Genomic DNA, 19191 nt, shown 5'->3' on the forward strand with positions numbered 1-19191 from the left:
ACACTGGTCATTTAAAGTGCCATGGCTGATATGTATTAACACCGAAAAAACAAATTGGGTATATACATTTATATATGTTTTGTAGTATATATACATACAAAACGGGGTAAATCTTTAGTACCCTGAATTTGATAATTTAGTAACCGATCTCCTGTCACATTAGAAAATAAAATACAGGGCCCCTTTAGGTATCAAGTTTAATATCATGCCTCACCATATATATATAAATGAATTATTTTTGTAAATCTAGGGCATATTGTAGGGCTCAACAAAGCCAGTTTTGCTTGGTCACCAGCCGTTACAACTTTATAGCAGCTTTGTGGGTTGGAGAATATGCTTACCATCGGACGGAGAAGCGGTCTCGGATTCTATTGCAGGGGACCGGCAAAATGGATTGAGATAATTGGGTCCTGGATTGCTAAACAACAATAGTCAAACGACCAAGTTGCATAGAAGCCACAAAAATTGTTGAGCAGGCTTACAAATCCCATGCCAGTTAAAGAGCTCGATTCGTCTATGCAGTTTTGTAATATCCGAGAACTTCTGACCCGAAAACCCAGAGAAAACGTTCGATATGCTTGGAAGAACCGAATAAATAATTCTCGACGATGAGCGACTGAAGCTCAATATGAAACATTTTTAGCGCAAATACAACAGACGAGGTCTGTCGCTTTTGCTTATTTCATCATAGCAGTACGGGTAGAATCGTATGCGAGGTTAGCCCTCCCGGTCCGCGACTACATACCGAGAAGACCAGATATATTGGAAAGGCTTGACATCCAGCCCAGGAATGTCCGGCGAGTATCAAAAATATGATATCAGCAACATAGTGTTCGCAGCTACAGTTTCCAGATATTAGGTCAATGTTCTAACCCCTGTTGCGTGCGACTGAGGCAAACGAACTATAGCTTGATGCGGATTACAGTTTCGTTTGGACAAGATGACGGTTTTTATGTCGGTCGCGTAACATTTTTGTCACTCCTAACATGTTGTGCCTGAAAGAGCCTGAACGTGATCCACATTCTTTCTCTCATTAGGCATTTTTTCAATCTACTTAAGGCAGAGTAGGCCGATAAAAGTGCCCCCTTAAAGTGAACTATGGTCCTATTCGTGCGTATGGGCGCATCTCATTAGCATCTATACAGGAAGTCTTAGCTTCCCTGAATCACCTGTCAGTTTCCTTTCACATCTCATTGAAATCTCCATTCTGACCATTCTGATCCATTGACAAAGGATCTGCCTCGGCAACGAACATGTCTAAAGGTTTGTATGGGAGCAATACGTGTTTTAGAAAGCATCAGACAGTAAGACGCATGAAAGTAAAAGCGACGAACCTGAATGAGGCTTACTAATGTAATAGTGTTATTATCAGACAATGTTTGCCTTCGAAGTGTTCCGTTGTTCCCAGTACGTACAGACACTAAACTGGAACTTGCAAAAAAGTGATTAACTGTTTTCTGAAGTCGTCTGTACTACTTCCAGGCTTGACGGATCAGGTAAGGTGCGTCTAACGAAGGTTATCTCCACTCGCTTTGTTTTGATCGACCAAGCTTGGGTCAACGTACTTCTTGTATTGGATTAAACCTATAATGTAATAGACGTCTATGTGAGTTATTATGAGAGAAATACCAAGCAGCACTAGTTTTGTTGTACACACATCTATGTAGACACATGAAACCAGTGTAATAGAACATATTCGCTTTGTTAGAATCTCTATCGATCCCTACTTGACGCCAATGCAGAGGTTGCCGATTCCCTTGACATGATGTTTGCACCTTCTGCCTACGTATTTCGCCTATGTAATTTAGTCGCCGCTCCGACTCCGCTGTTTACTCATGCCCGACACGATCGGGAACTATTTGGATGAACCCAGTCGAAAAATTCTTGAGAATTTATAAGATGGACAGTTGTGCGTTGACCGCGAAAGAGTGTCCTTTGTATACCTAAGATGCGCGAATATTGTTGTTAAGACGATCCAAGATATGCCTACTTGACTTCGGGAAGGCAGGTCATGTTTATACAGTGATATTTATAGCTACATATATTTATAGCATTTACGAATTGTACATGCTCACGAACTTCGAAAAAGGGTCATCATCACACGATACGCAATAACAGAGTACATCATTATTAGTGATGTGCATCACACTAGTATGCATTATTATGCTGCGTCTATTAAAGTGGCAAAGTGACGTTGTCTGGTTTTGGCAGTATAATTTTTTTTTCGATATAAATATTAGAACATTTGGTAATGACTTCATATGGCTATAAGCAATATGTCGAATGTTATTCAACTAGAGCATTGCCTTCAGCTTTTGCAGCCATCAGGATGTTTGACACGCGCATTTTGTCCTCGAAATTTTAATTCATTCGTACACGCTCCTGTCACGTTGATCTTCCATCTAGCGTGAACTCCTAAATGTCTTGCTTTAGGAGTAGTCACATGTACATATTGGTTGGCTTCAATGTCGTGCCTGCACAATTTCGAATTTTTGTCGCAAATGCTCTTTTGATGAACGCCAAATGTGTGCTAAGATTTTCTTCCGTCTAAGGAAAACGTGACTTGAGTATTGCGGAGCGTGTTTTTAATCGCTTTTTTTTTCTATCCGTGTCTGAAATCCATTCAGACCGCTCGGCTTTCATTGAGTATTACATTATGAAGTCGTGACTTACGCCTATCGTGGAGTATATCTGTGCTATAGAACCTTCCTGGAGTAGACCGTAATCGGCACAACATACTTTCAAGTGTTCTTATTTATTTCAAGAAATTATTTGTTTTTATCGAGATATGATTTGAGAACTCGTAATGCTGCTTTAAAAACTGTCGTTGCTTGTAAGTTGTTGCAACAGTCGTTTTCTTCGCAGTGCCTAAAACACAACTTTTGAAATTAACATTATCCTAAAGTTTTTTGAACTTGTGAAAAAATCGGAATGGTTACCTCGCTTGAATGTTATTAATTTCTATATCAGATGTTGATGTTTCTACTACAAGGCGCTTGGCAATTTTGTTAATAATGTTCGGAAAATGATCAGTTTTTGAGCTGTGGTGTGAGAAATATTCGGGCTTATTCGCTGAGTACGTTTAGTATGCTGGGTTATCTCAGTAGTGAATTTAACCAGGTATACGACTGGTCTACACAAAAATGTTATTGACGTCAGGTTATCCTTAAGAGTTTTTTGCTGTTGTTCAAGTTCGTAATAAGTTCTTTTATTCTTTTCAGATTTGAAACAGTTAACTCCCATCTTTTCAGTTGCTGCCTAGTAAACAGGTATTAAATCTCGAAGTATGATTTACCCTCGTTGCTCAGTCAAGTTTTTATTAGTTTCTGAGAAGTAGTCGTCAACCACTTTGGAACCATTCTACTTGCAATTGACCTGCGTTATTTCTTAGTGTTCTGCCTTACCAAAGATTTCCAGAGCTTCATTTCCATGTTGCCTATGTCTCTGACGTGTATTAGAGTTAGTCTTCAAGTCAGAGCTCTTTAGAAAATTTTCATCGCAGCTAATTCGAAATCATTACAACCATCTGAACGTTAGAACCTTAAAAATGAGAGCAGACGGGTACGCTTTTTGTAATTGTAACACTGCGTTAATTATGTAAGAGTGGCGCTGTAATGCACCTATCCGTTATGGCCGTAAAAATAACTAACTGCTAAGAAATAGAAACGAGAGCTCATTTCGCGAAAATTTGTTTAATGCAAAAAAGGTCTGCTAACTGGGACCGGCCTTAAAAAAGTTTTTACAGAAAAGAGTTGCAGAAAGCCGACAAATATTTTAATTATTTTATCAGGATATAACCCAGCCAAAGGCTATGATAAGAATAATCATTATTATGCTGGTTCCGCCGAACTTACGAATAGTCTGCGGCATCGATACTTAAATAGGCACAGAATTAGAATTTTACAAAGAAGACTCATTCGTTTTGCAATAAACAGTAATTATATTATACCAGAGCAAACTAGCAAACGACGCCAACGAGTTAGCCGGAACGATAAATTATTTTTTTAAATATAATAGCGATTTAACAGTATGTCAGAAAATGACCCTTGTCAACTGAAAAAATAATCTTCTTTCCGACCGTTAGTCCATCTGTAAGCGAAGATCATTCACAATCAAAATTACATAACAAAGTGACTTTATTTATGCTTTCTGCCTTTTTCTTTGCTGTTATATAATGCACACATATTTTTAGTTTAATAACCAAAGGACAGAATAATGCATTGGTTCTTCAAACTTCAACAATAAATACTTGTTTATTTCTGCGCATAAAATGTATGCACTTGCGTTCAGATAGGTGGTATATAAGACTTAAGCGTACAAATAGTGCTGAAAACTGTGCCCCTGCGAGTTGCTGCAGGACAAGAGAGACACACTGAACGTGGTGTATAAAATGTAAATTTAGTACGTCTACTGTTTGGTATGGAAGACACACGGTTTGCCTAGGACAGAAAGGCCAAATCACTGTTCACAAATAGTCATTGTGCTGTGACACAGTGCTTACCGGCGAGTCCAGAACGGTCATGCTGGCGAAGACGGTGTTGCGCAGTGTCGTGTTGAGCCTCGTAGCCTACAGTATCCGCCGGATGTGATATATCCGGCGGTATCGAATCATCGATAGCCCTCAATAGAAGATGACAGGATTTAGCTACGATTGAGTCTGGGGGCGCTGGGGGCCAGCACGATATTCCGTCCCAGATTGAACTGCACCAAACTTTCACAGCACCCCCGCTCTCCGAAGCTGTTCTTCGTTGGCCGCTGCTATTACCGACTAGAAGCGAAGCTCCATTATCTATCGCTGTTATGTCGACGGAAGCGCCATTGGCTGAAAAGGTTTCTGAAAAATAGGCGAAAACAGAGTGCAATTTGATCAGTACTATTTTAAATTTCCGGTATATATGCTGAGTGATTGAGTCAGGTGCAGTAAATACAAAGTCTGTCAGAATAAAGTGTGTTTCCTCATCTTACGACTTCATTACATCCACATTTCACTTTAGACTCGCTTTTTTGACGCTCGCAGCTCTGTTTTCAACTCGAGAGTTCGCCGTCAGTGCCGTCGCTTTCGCAATACATCCGGCGTCCTATTGTTCCGCAGAATTCTATACCATACAGCTGCAACATAGAAATGTGCTGCTAGTTCGCAAAAGAGCACACCAAATAATTACGAGGTGATCCTAGTACGTTTGCCTCAAAGGACCCGCTACCAGTAATTATAGACGTCTATTCACAAATCTATCGCACTGTCCTCTGCAATATTATTTGCACCGCTTCGCCTCTATTAGAAACGTCGTAATTTCTTTTGTGAAACATCTCTGCCTGCCAACTTTGGAGCAATGAAATAAACTAAGGGCAGACATTCCCTAAATGATCATTCCGATGGAACCATTCAATCAAAGCTGTCATTGCAGTTCGGAAAACCTTCCGTACAGTTCCTTTTGCCCCTTCACATATTTTCCTCTCTATCCAGATGTTTTGGCTCTGTTCTTTCTCCGAGCTAGTGGAAGTGCAAAGTCGTCTTTATATGGAGACTAGGGCCACTCTTTTAGCTTCTGTTTTGCGCTTCCAAAAAAGTTGTCGAACCGGAATATACTGAATTCCCTGCTTCGGACACGTAACGAAGCATTACTGCGTTTTCGCAGAACACGTCCTTCCTGCTTGGCAGCTTTTACATACCAATCCAGAAGTTGTACAGCACTTTATTGGTCGAGATACTGCCTAACCTGATGGCGATAGCTACATAAAGGCATGAAGCTCTTCATAAAATCATCACGACTTTATATGGACGATATGCATCGCCCGCCATATTCGCAATCTGTATTCTTCACGACAGTATAGGGGAAAAAAATTGTTTATCATATAAATTCTCTCCCAATCGCATAGAAGTTTTTTAATGCGGACGCTTTTGTAGCCAAAAAAGAAACACTGTGTTGTGAGCTAACCTCTTGGGATCTTCACTGCTGAAAAGGACGAAACTCGAAAATACTTCGATACTATTTATATCACCTATACTCTAGGTCTACTTCTCAAGTCTCGTTCAGAAAATATAGCAGTTGGACCATACAGGATGTTTGTGTACTTCTAGGAGCAACTAACTACAAACTGTTCCAGGTACGTAAAAACCAGATCGTATTATCAGCCGTTTTTCTGATTTGTGCAATACACTACAAAGTGCAATACAAAATTTGTAATAAACAGAGATATTCTCTCAGTGCGGTAACTGTTTTTTGCTAAGCTCAAAAAGCATGTGAATTTCTATACGTTTCATCTCCAGCAAAAACTAATTTTATATGCTACAAAAAACTAATTGGCTTTCCGCACAGACGAGGCAATAGTGAAATATTTTGTAAGATCTTTATTAAAGCAGTTTCTTTCACGGGTATTCGCTTCAATGAACTTGATAAAAGTATTTGTTTTCTGTGTGCTCTAGGATTATTATTTCATTTTTTTTTTTTAAATTATGACGTTCAGTATAAATGTGCTTCGACATAATTCGAAATAAATCCGCGTTGCATTCCGTTTTCATTCGTGCACTACATGAATCATGTATTAAATATCGTAGACTTTAGCTGCAGACGTCACTAACAGATGATCTATAGAGTATCGTGCAGAATTCAACGTTGTTTTGTTAAACCGTCACAGCAGACCATCTTACAAATAGGAAAATATTAAATCTACACTTGAGCTTCGAGTTCGGAGATCTAGTTCATGTACGAAACGCTTTCTACGGTCCTGAAATAACACGCCTTTTAAGCGGGAATATTAAGTTTTCCCTTTGAGACTCCCACACAGTGTTTTGCGGTAAGGGACTGTAGCACTAGCAAACACAAATACTTGCTCGATAGCCGAGTCAATATTAGGCTATACCATGTTTGGTGGAACCAGATATTGGTAACGCATAATGCTTTGAAAGCAGTTCAAGATAATACGTATATAACATAGTGTCATATAACAAGGATGCTAAAATAGTAAACGTGAACAGCGAGAAGTGCAACAGTCTGAAAAATGTCTGGAGACATCTGTTATATGTTTTGGCTAGAATCTAAACCCTACTTTGAACGAAGTTAATCAAAAGACAACGACCGCTGCAATTAAACACTGTATTTCAAGCAAATCAAATAAAAAAAATGACAAACTTACCGCGCCTTTATTACATCCAATAGACATGTTCGAATATTGTTACTCGAACGCCCATACGTTTGTTCTTTTTTCTATGAACTTGCGTCGTGTCATGATAGGGGTCGGCAGATTTGTCTGGGACCCGCGTTCCGTTTTTATCAACTTAGACCTCTCTTGGTTCCCTGACCTATGGCTTCTTCCGCTTACAAATGTACTATATATCTTGAACTTCAAAAATCTTTCTGTCAGTTCTACGCGAATACGGATATGGATTTAAGAGTGCTTGTCCGATTGAATAAAATCTCAACGTTTTGCAATGGTTTGAGATGGTTTTGCTTTTTTGTGTTGTAGGCTGACCTTCAAATAAGTGCTGTTCAATGATCTACCCATTTGGCCAATATATTCTCTTTAAATGTTCTTCAAATGCTGTACACCACTTTGCATTTCCTCATGAAGTTGTCCACATCCCTGTCGAGTCTTCTAGCTATGTCTAATAGACGATGCTCTACAATATGAACAGACGCTCTGCTGACTATTTGTGCTTTTTAAAGTTACATGTCATTGTTTGGACCGAGCACTTTCAACTATAATAAAACTTGTTATGCTACTTTCCCAATGTTAGCCAAAAAGTATCTTGACTTACCGAAGTATTACTCACCGATTTGTCCCTTGACTTTTCACCAAAATTTTAATATAGCAGGCCTAGTATATTTTAGTATATCTATGTTCGGTTGTTGTACGACTTAGGACAATGTTACTTGTATCACCAGCATATGCTTTTTATCCTTAGGGATACCGTATCCTTAGGGATCCCTTGTAAGGGTGCTTCTTTTTGTCATTCCCTATCGTTATAATTACATTGTCAGAATTGTTTTTGTCGTCGTTCTCGTTAGCCCATAACTCTCGTCTCGACTGGTAAGCTGGAATTTATTTACACACCTCACTTTTTTTTCTTTCGTACCAGATTCTCAATTTCGTTTCTAATAGAATTATTTGTTGTTGTTAGACCAAAATCACTCGTGGCAGGAATGATATCTGAACCGATACAAACGTCCTTCGTTTGTCTGCATCGCGACTCATTATCATCAACTACTCGAGCAGATGAGTGGCCGCGCAATAAAATCAGAGAGCCACTTTGATCCAGACAAGAACTGTGCGCGTATAATCCGATGTGCCTTTATTCATTGCAGGACCAGGACAGGTTTTATGAGCCACTTATGAGCTCATCTCGAAGGCTCTAGTCCATATCCATTATTTCCATGGAAATAAGATGCCGTGAAATAATCTAAGCCTAGTGGCAGATTGTTGGTAGTTCCGTCTGAGAAACGGTTCTTATAGTAACAACGTATTTAGGAGTATTTGTTTGACTTTGAACCTGCTTACTCTCATCGTATGCCTCTCGGGTTGTGATGGTCGTTATTAATCGACAGTTTTGACCGAAAAGGATAGCCTTAGATAGTTTTTCTTTTTAAAAAGCCGTTGAATCTATTCAGTCGCCCTGAGCGATGGTGGACGTCGATAAATACGTTAAATGCACAATTGCAGCTACACATTGGTCGCATTATTTGATGGAACTTAGTTGAACTATGGCGTTAAATCTAGGTAATTTCAGTATCATCCTTACATAATTTTACCCTAGCTTGAGCCTGCAATGAATGTTGCAAAAACCTAAAGATATGTTCTTGTTTTATCTAATTGACGCCGATCTTCGAGGCAACCTTTCAAAGAGAACCTGCCTACCTTGACAGTTCGTTCAGCTACTTTTTAGGTCGGATAGGTGACGTCTCTACCTGTCGGGTAGCCGTATACGTATCATAAATGTCTAGCTATAAAGATATTCACTTTCAAGGTAGAGTCAAAAGTCGCTAGTAATCCAGTTTACTTCATATTTTCAAACAGATTATACTCAAATACGTCAGATTTTGAAGTTCTATAACTCTGTGAGGATTATCCACAGCTGCTTCGACTGGAATTAACCCCGAGGCAGACTTAGAACCTGCGGTTTTTATTAGGTGTGCCTGAACCGGGAAAGCTGCTCGGAACCGCTGTTATAATATTACGTCGAAGCTCAGAAGCTTTATATCGAAGTAGTTTAAATTCCTTACAATACCTCATAAGCATACCAAAAGACATTCTCAATTTGAGTTAATCTAACCGAAATCTTATCGACGCCAATCTTCTTAATTTTTGTTCGCTTGCTAAGCCGGTGTGTTTACTAAACATTCAATTTCCAATTTTAATAATAGATAGACAATTAATTAATGGAAACACAAATAAGAAAGTGAAGGTCCGTTACGACCGACAACTACGGCGGCGAGCGTACAGGATTAAGCCTGCTATACACTATCGTAGCTTAGGAGATTGATTCGAGAACTTCGAGATCACTTCTTCGAAAGTTGTCAAAGCGGATTACCAGGTATTAATAATGAAGCAAATAGGGAATTATCGAAAATTGATTATTATTGTTAATAGCTGTTTGTACGGTTGCTATGAGGCTTCGTGGGCCTATCGGAAAAACCTCAGTCAAGTCCAGCAACACCGACTTCGGTTAGACTCCCAACAAGGGCAAATACTTGATGCCACATGTAAAAAAAAGATGATTCGGAGGACTTGGATTGTTCGTGCGAAAAAAATTGAAAGCGCTACAAAAAAGCCTCGAAAGCTGGTTGGAGTCAAAGTACGCGTTCGCTAATCCTTTGAAAAATGGTAACATTGTCATGGGGCATAAAGGTTTTAATACAGTTATCGTAGATCTATATCAGTCTAAGTAGGTGCAGTAAAAGACAAATTAAGGGTCTTCTATGCCCGTAGTCCATACGGTCACATAAAGCCTCCTATTATCATTTATTATATTGTAGTTACGAATGCGCGCAACGAACGAATGGAGGAGCATCGTTGTATACAATATTCTTCAAGCTGCGTTGTCATCAATTAGCAAGAAGTACTTCTTAAAGGGTTATTAAATGTACAAGTTTCAGCCGGCAAATTGTTAACGCTTCTCACTAAAAATGCTTCCGGGCATTTAAAGTTCTCTTTTTAAGCTGTTCCACTTTCGCATCTCTGAATCATCCAATGTATTTTTCCTTCTTGACAGGCCATTTTTCAGTCGAAAGGGCCACGTACCTAAAGAAACGAGCTTTCGGAGTGTCTTCGCAAGCCCACCAATTTTTTATTTTACCCAAACGTCCATATAACGACATTACGAATACACAAAAGCAGCCATTCCGATATAAGGAAAATAAGACATAATAACAACTTAACCAATTCTAAATTTGCATCGAAGAACAACGACGAAAATCTTGTTGCTCACAAACTTATCCATGTATTGGTTTCAATATGCAATGACGAAAAGGCGATCAATCATAGTTGTTCTTATAGGTGTCAGCCATTACCGTTCGAAATGAGCTTGGATCAGCTGAGCTTGAGCTAAATAAAGCGGGTTTTATATATTACAGCTTTAACAATTTATTTACATTGAAACACAATTATCTACAGCGCCATATTGCGTACGAAATTCGAAGATGCGCAATGCAATATTGTTAGTAAATTGAGTTCTAGCAATGGCTTTGAGAAGTGATGGAACACATCCTTTTAAGATTAGTTCGCCTGACCTGAAAAACATCTTCTGTAAGATTGGCTTTGCTCGGTTCGTTTAAATCTATAATACTAACGTTAGAAGAGTGAGGATGGTAACGTAACAACACCGAATTGCGAGATGATTGTACAGGTACAGCTCAGTGGCCCGTTAACGCATATTCGATATAATAAAACTCTACCACAAAATGGTTAAAGACTGCTTTCACAGAACTACTCAACAGCTGATTTTCATATCAACAATTGACATTTCATAGATCTCTAGCGTATACGTGAAACCTTCTGCTATTTGATATACTAGTAAATGGTTTAAGTGATTTTTATCATTTTCTATGTAAAGGTGGCCTAACGAGAAAAAACGTAATCTTCTTGATGGTCTGTCAAGAACGAGATTCGTGTTAAGGTAATTTTAGGAAAATCTCTCCATAGATTTCAGTAAAACCTGAGCTGTACGCTGTCTTATTATTGTGATATGATCAAAAATAACGCCCGTCAGTTATGCTACATAGACTCTGTTTAGTATACAAAGTTACTATTTGGTCTGCTTACGTACCGCAGTTGATTGACGACGGTTTATATTATTACTATAGCGGTTTATATTACATATTACTATAGCGAATCTCTTAACATAGTTACTACTATTCTAGCGGTGCGTAACAAAACAGAACCAAGTGTCAGTACCTTTAAACGAAACTTAATTTGTTTATTAAGGCTGACGCACCAAAATCCGAAAATGCCTTAGGCTAAGACGGAAACAAAATGGCGTCCAAACCGTTTATCGTATATTCTTTATGGATGCGAGCCGACTTCCTGTACTGCACCCCTCAACAGGTCAGATTTTGTCGAATTCATTATGGCTTTGATCCTTTAAAGAAAATAAGGTTAAAACATGTTGGCTATCAGATGCTACATAGTATTCCGGTGCAACTATAAAGACGAAAGTGTTCCTTGTCAACTGGTGAAGCTCAAAATATCTACGAAGATCTAAGATGTAAATTTGCTTATTCAATAGATATGTCAATTATATTGAACATGCACAGTTTACGTTCTAGCAAAAAAAAAAAACTAGATAATCTTATAAAGCACCTATGTCTCATTATAATATTATCTTGTACAGCTACTTTCACCAAGGCAATTGACGACGACCAAATCAGTCTTTGTTCGTGTGTACTTGTGTATGCATTGATTATGATTTATGGGCTGAAGTGAAGATTTGCTCCTGGCTTGATCTGCTTATGAGTAACAACAGATAAACAACCAATAACATCTTCTCACAAGCAGACGTTTACCTTATCTGAGAGCCCGATATCCTAAAAATCTTCCCGTATCTGAATATTGATCCACTAGCAGAATGATAGTCTATTCGCCTACTGATGAATCTTAATTAACTACGGCTGTGACTTAATGTAGGGAACTTCTCTGAAGTTCAACATCAGCAACCGATTGTTATACGTACTATAGCTTCCAAAGGTATTTCACCAGTCTGTTATTTCAGACATTTTCATCTGAATGGTAAGGCAAGAAGTAATTCATTGACTTAAACATTTTTCCGACGACCAGCTGCCCTTCGCCTTTGTATCTGTTTTTCTGCTTAGCGTAGCACAGAGTACAAATCGCAACATAAAAGGCATAAAAGCAAACAGACATTTAGAGAAGTTGAGTCTGGGATATGTGAGCCGCCCAATGTAAGCTTCTCACGGCTTTGTCGTGGCCCTAACTTCCTAGGGTCGTCCGGGTGTATATTGTGCCGGCCGGCCGGCCGGTTACCGGCACCTGTTTTTCCTAAATGTCTAAGGCATATGCGCCCTCACCGCCTGCTCGTTGCCTTCGAGAGGATGGCACTTTGGTTGCCCCTCCATGTTGGCCGAGGCTAAACGCACGACATCGACAGTGGGCATCGGGCGAGAAGTGGAGAGGTGTTCCGAAATCGAGTAAGTTTTATTTTTCGATATCTAAAAAACATGAAAATTGTCCTGTACTTGATGCTGCCTAACCATCCAGTCCGCCTGAACGCACGCTCCGTCGATAATAGATGACCCCCTGAAAAAGTTCATTGCTGCGGACGATGGTCCTCTCGGCAAGGACTTTCGTAAAAGCTTTTCGAAGTCTCACTACTATTAGCTTTCATTAAATGAATACAAATACTTATCTTGTAGCATCACTTCGAACTTTCGTTTTCGTTTGTTGAGACCGTAGGCACGTGAATGCCTTATTTTTATGCCCATTTTTATATCTGGGCTACTAAGCCGGTAAAAAGTCCTTATATTGGGTTCACAACGTGCCTGATGTTCAGAATCAAATAGATATTATCGTTCGACCCACTGTGTGAAAAAGGTGCTTGCGGGAAAAGTCGATCAGCGGGACAATATGGTGTTTCTATTTAAAAGTCAGTCAGTGTTCAACATGACCGTGTTACGGCAGAGCCGGCACGAAACGCGACATCATAAACTATTCTAGTACAGTGCTACTATATCATTATATAGAGCTGAGTGCATCCAAAATGGGGAAGGTCACCGACACTAGAGCAAAACGATATAGCCGAGATAATTTACCGTTTTCTGAGAAGCTCCTATTAAAGCGTTGAAGCCATAAAGCAGTAATCATATTATGGCTGATGTATAGCAGTCTTTGTTAAACTAATCATGATTGTAATATACCAGTCATATTCTATTAGTGAGAATTGTTCTAGGCATATTTCAAGCAACTTTATTGCCTATTGGGTATAAGCAACCAACCTTCAAGAATTGGCCTTTACAATGTGAAAACTGTTTAGGAACTTTAGGAATTTTAATCAGATAGTAGCAATTTACTCAGTTTCAATAGTGTGCTGTTTTATATTCAATATAAAGGATAACGACAAACGTTACTGACTTCTTGATCATTTTTATCATCATTTTGTGCAACAGAGTTTCAAACACAACTCTTAGTGAAATACAACATCGTCAAGGAATATAGAAGAACACTTTAGTCAGCAATGTGAGATCAAAGGCGCCCTATTTCATGGAATTTAAGTCAGATACACCTAAAATAGAATTGCTTCCCTCTCTTTTTGGGCATTTTTCTGCATTTATCTGAAATTGGTACCGAAAAAAAAAGCTCATTCTAGGAATATGTAAGCAAATCTTTAGTCTTAGCAGAGAACAGTGCGTCATTTTTGCACGCCGGTTTTACAAATTAGTCGCAACCCGATTTCTTCATGATGGACCAATTCCTGCCGAGATAATCGACTTCTCCAGCACTTAAATCGACAGTGTAGGGCACTGTAGCTGAACTTACGGCTGTAGTGGAAGCGGGTTCTAGTACAACACGAGGAAAATCTCCAATAGATAAATAACAGTTATTAATCAATGATTAATTCGAACCATTTAAAAAGTAATTTACCTTTCTATTTGACTCAAGCCATTAACTAAGAAAACGTGATGTAAGTGTACATTGTAAGGTGCTGCTTAGTAAACGAAGGCGTTAGGTGCTTTTTTAAGGCCAAAAAGCCAAGAGATTTAATTGTGTCGTTTTCTTCTATAGTTTGTTGAAAGTAAAGTAGCAGGCCGTTATTGATTCGTTTTTGACGAGACCATTAATGCCGAGAGCAACCACGGAAGTAATTGTTGGCTTGCTTACCTTTTAGAGAATGTATCTGTTACGGGGAAAAACAATCTCTCACTCATGTTCTAACTGCGGTGTGCAATAAAAGAGACGTCGTATCACCGCGCTTCTAGAAAGGCAAACATATCACCAAAAAAATTTATCTGAATGTTTTACAAACTGCTATGCGACCACATGTAGTCAAATGTATACAGGACTGTGTACGCCTTCCAGCTAGATGATGCATTAGCTCAGACTAACCGGTTAGTGGAGGACTGGCTGTTTCATAAGAGCATGTTCCGGAATATATAGCTCATGTAGAGCCCAGATTTGGAGCCGTTGGATTTTTATTCATGGAGCTTCACTAGGCAAGAGTGCAATAAGTACTCACTTGTGCCATGAAGAAAACGTTCATTTGCGTCGAGCATTTGAAATCCCAAATCGATAACGTAATCGAGGAAAAAGGAGCTTACATTAGATACTTGTACTATATACATATATATATATAGTCTTCGAAAATCTTGCTGTGCACAATCTTGGTACCACAGACGTGTTTTACTTAGACGTTAGCGGGTCTTGCGGTGACGGAATGTCGAGCCACGTGCTAAAGGTACATACGTTTTGACGTAGAACAGAAATAGGAGAACATCTTGACCTCTATTCTTAAGACCCATATTAGACTACCCTGCAATTATGCCTTGTCAACAACTGGCAAGCGACTTAATCGGCGGGACAGCGGAAAACGGCGTTAAATAGATTTAGGCCTAGTAATAACTTTCCAAACAAATAATCCATCCTGAGTGATAACGAAGGTAAAAACGGTACACTAAACTAATCGGTGTTTTGTGCTTTGCATAGTATTGTTGATAATACACCTAACCATTTCTCCTATGATATATACCCGTTGACGGCTTGATACTAAACGGTCGGATTTTCCATGGCAATACTATGCCCTTCATAATTTCTTACATTGGAGACTAAGCATATATAGAAAATTAGCATGAAACAAAACAAGGATTAGCCATCAGTACCGCAGGGATGTGTTTTTTAAGCCTTCGAGTAATTTGGACTGCAAAGCATTAAGTTCTTGACCCTTTTCTAAGACTCTGTGTAATAAAAGGCAGGTAATTAGACTAAATGTGCTAGAGATGTTATTCCTTACGATTACATTCATTCAATATAAGCAGCATTTACCACGATAATAGCTTCTGTTCGGGACCTTCAATCACTAATTCGTTGTTTCTCAAAATTTTCACTCTACAATCCTCTACAAAATAGCTTGTAATGATAAACGTACGTTAAGCGACGTTGCTAGGTCCCCCAGATACGCTACGTACAAGAAAATTTAATACATAACGTTTTCATACATAACGATAGCAGATCGAAAATCTTAAAAATCTAGGACTCAAAACGATCAAGAGAATCCAAAGGCGCAAAAAAAGCTAAAAATCGTTAGAGCGATATGCCTTATCAAAGTTTTTCTCGGATTTTTCAAAAGTCACATGAAAACCGCCAACGTAGTAAACCGTCTGTTCGGTACAAAAAACAACAAGTTTTTTGTTTCTGGTGTGGCTTATCTAGTACGGAAATATTAAATAATAACTAATCGTCGCGCATATTTTGAATCGATATACTGTTGTACGTCATAACGAGTTTGTTCTAGGAAAAGCTGGCTTTCGCTTGATACTTTGAGTAACGTATTGCCACGTACAGCCTGGCAAAGTTTATACATAGCATTCTGCTCATTGTACATTTGCTAATAGTACTACCTTAACTGTAGTAGCAATTCTATAGGTAGTAAGATCCCTAAGCCTTGATACCCTTGTCAGCACAATTACGCTCTGAAACAGTACCGCTGAATGATTCATCACAATCCGGATAATGCAGATTAACCCTGGACAAATCGATGTACTATGCAAAATTTCGAAAAACCATAATTTTAAACAGCCAATTGCAGCGAGGTTAGTTTTGGAGAATGGTGCCCGTATTGCTTCAGCTCTCCCTGACCAGCCTATGACGGATGAATTATGATTTTGGAACTAGTTTGTAGTGTGGCACTAAATGATCAGAAGCATCATTTTCCCAACTCAAGATCACCGTCGCGAAAAGCAAGCAATTTCCCCTTAACATCATTCGATAGCAAGGGTTCTTCGCATAATTAACCTAAGCCAACTTCGCGAGGCTGTATAAATCGCTGCCAATCTCTTCCACGACAAAAGACAGGGGCGTCTTTGGCAAAAGTACAAACGTAATATTCTTCCCTCGCATTAACGTTTGTCTTCAAGCATTGCTCAAAGTACATTCGGAATGTTCTATAACTACAACATATCATAACATCGTGTCCAGTTTAATTTTAGATCTCAAAACTACGTACACCACGGATCGGCAGAGTTGAAAACTGACAGCCATTAAGAAACAGGACGGCAAGTTCTAAGGTCTTACGTTTAGCATCTGCTATTAAATTCCCGTCACGCCTTCAGCCACTCGTCAGAAATCCTGCTGTACCATAACCTGACGGAATATCTTCATCCTCGCCCCCTATAAGGTGAGGGCAAAGCCATTGTCGTATGGGGATATTGAACTGAACATCATCTTTCTTTGGGACATAAGTGATCGAAAAGAAGGAAGCTTGCTGAGACATTAGACAATGATAATAGTGAAATCAGGCACGATGTCGTTCCCGGGAAATATCGTAATTGTGGTTAGATGAAGTGTTACAAACTGTCGAAACGCTCCTATTGGCACTGAAAGGCAATCGTTTGACACAATTATTTTAAGGCATTACTGGAACTACGTAAAACTTATTGCTATTATTTATGTATGGTTAGCATAGAAAGCGTTCGAATGTTCGTTCGCCTAGGAAACAGCGCTTCTCCATATTTACAGGCCTGTTCGCTTACTGAACGCTTCGAATTATTAATCCAAAGTCGTCTCCTAGAAATAAAACGTTTTTTTTTTTTTTTTTATTCATATAAGCTTGTGTACGCTAGCTGTCACTAGAAGAATGGACAAGTGTTCGCCGGGTTCAGCTACATACAGTTCAATTATCAAAAAGGCCAATATACACTGTTTTAACAAGTGTGCTAAAGTGACCGCCTTGAACTTAGTTGCGTATACTCGGTACTGCTGTAAATGCCGTCGTCATGATGAGTGCGAGGCGGTCGTTCCATTAGCGGACCACCACCGTCATTTTCAGATACGTCTAACTGTGTATTAACCGTATTACATGAATAGCTAACTGAGGTAATAGAAAAATTGACTGATACCGTTGTTGTAAGCGATGTCCAGCAATGAAAGTTCATTGCACATTGACTCGGTATAGTTCGTGAGCATGGTATCAAATATGAGACTCTGCGCGAGAGGAAACAATATCATTGCCTTTTCTGTCGCGTTGATTTCCAGAACACTATTAGATGTATTCGTTGCAAAAACAGTTATTGGCTCCATATTGCTCTTAATATACAATGCCTCCTTTAGTGGCCTTTCTATTGCGGGTATAGACACAAAAACACTTCTAGCCAATAGCCAAATAGAAGTACACTGCAACAGTAATTTATAGCACCACATTCACGCACATACACGAGCCTTTAGAGAGTTTGGCTAGATTCTACGGCGGCAGCTGTACGATTCCAGGTTGATCTTTACCGTAGCACAGCACAAAAACGTCAAAAGCTCTATTAATAAACACCAATTTAACAAGACTTTCCTGCGCTGCAAGCAAACATACGCGCGAATCCGTCACCAGCCCTGCGAACTCATCGTTTATATGCATAGTTCCTGCTGCATAAGTCTGCTCCACCCTGTCGAGGCTTTACATCGACACTACACAATGTTCCAGCTATCACAAACTTAATGATGAACGTTGCTCGTTAGGGAAGACTCAAAGTTCACACGAAGTTCGGACTGAACACGCCTCTTCTTACTTCAGCCAGGTAGATTCGCATTCGGTAGACGGACAAGGACTTCCATCACCACTATCCTACTGCCAACTTCTCTCCAAACATCCCCACGTGAATCGAGGCCCTCTCCATTCTGACGATCGTGGCGCCCCCCGCCGGCTTCCTTGACTACTAGCATCCTATCGACTGCTTGGTAACCACCAATTGTAAGGGACGGAGGCTGACAGAAGCACATGGCGAAAAGGAAAGCGATACGGAGATCTTAGCATCAAACATATGCACCATTTATAAGTTCAGAGGCTTTAACGTGAAGGGTGAACAAAAGCTACGTGAATGCGTTATAGAACAACACTAATGACGTCATTTAGGAAAAAATATTGTAACAGCCTGCGTAAACAGAGCACACACGGGTTAAATGTCGCACGAACAAGAAAATTTCAGATAGTCTTTTTACCAAAATCAATCCGCTAGAAGCAAAGTAGCGATTCTAAGTTGAGAAAATGACTGAATTATAAGTTCCCACGCAAACGGTTTCCTCTGATCACGCTTTGTTCAGTGTAAGCTTTAGCATAAATAGCCAAACGCAGTCGAAAAATGCGTCAGGAAATTCAAGCGAATCAAGGGCCGCCGTAGATAAGCTGCTGAGTTGTGTGCAGACAGATCGACTGTTCAGTGATTCATAAAACGCCCGTATCGAATTTACGTTAAGAGTTAGATAGTTTAAAGTGCCGCAATTCATATCAAAGCCTGTAGTAGGTAGGTTTTTTTTAGTTTAGACGGCTATTTCTTCGACACCGATACGGCCAGTATTTAGCGCTTAGCTGTCTCAAAACAATGTGCACATACATTTTCAGCCAGTATGAATTGGGTCGTTGAGGGCGTCATTTGAGGCCTAAGATTTGACAGTAATGCATGCGTTGAAATGCCTTCATTCAGGTTTAAGATAAAGCGCGGTAAGGCTGAATGAATTTTTTACAAACATTCATTGCATATTCCAGTTTTA

The 19191-nt window shown here is 39.4% G+C and overlaps 1 protein-coding gene across 11 annotated transcripts in view; it reads right to left on the reverse strand.

Annotated features, from left to right (window-relative positions):
* The window catches only part of LOC111252529 (parathyroid hormone/parathyroid hormone-related peptide receptor-like), a 99446-nt gene that overhangs the window by 59689 nt on the left and 20566 nt on the right, over positions 1 to 19191 (reverse strand). For 2 of the 11 annotated variants that reach the window (XM_086977984.1, XM_086977986.1), the window contains exons 1-2: positions 17556 to 18431; positions 4502 to 4834 (exon numbers count right to left, since the gene is read on the reverse strand). In XM_086977984.1, coding sequence (XP_086834110.1) covers positions 4502 to 4834; positions 17556 to 17856 — 634 coding nt within the window. In that variant the 5' untranslated portion in view covers positions 17857 to 18431. Of the gene's footprint in view, positions 1 to 4501; positions 4835 to 17555; positions 18454 to 19191 lie in introns of those variants that run through there. The other 9 variants (XM_086977982.1, XM_086977983.1, XM_022810618.2 and 6 more) reach the window with 9 other exon arrangements.

This window comes from Varroa destructor, unplaced genomic scaffold, assembly GCF_002443255.2.
Source record: "Varroa destructor unplaced genomic scaffold, Vdes_3.0 BEIS01000001.1, whole genome shotgun sequence".
Taxonomy (NCBI): Eukaryota; Metazoa; Arthropoda; class Arachnida; order Mesostigmata; family Varroidae; genus Varroa; species Varroa destructor.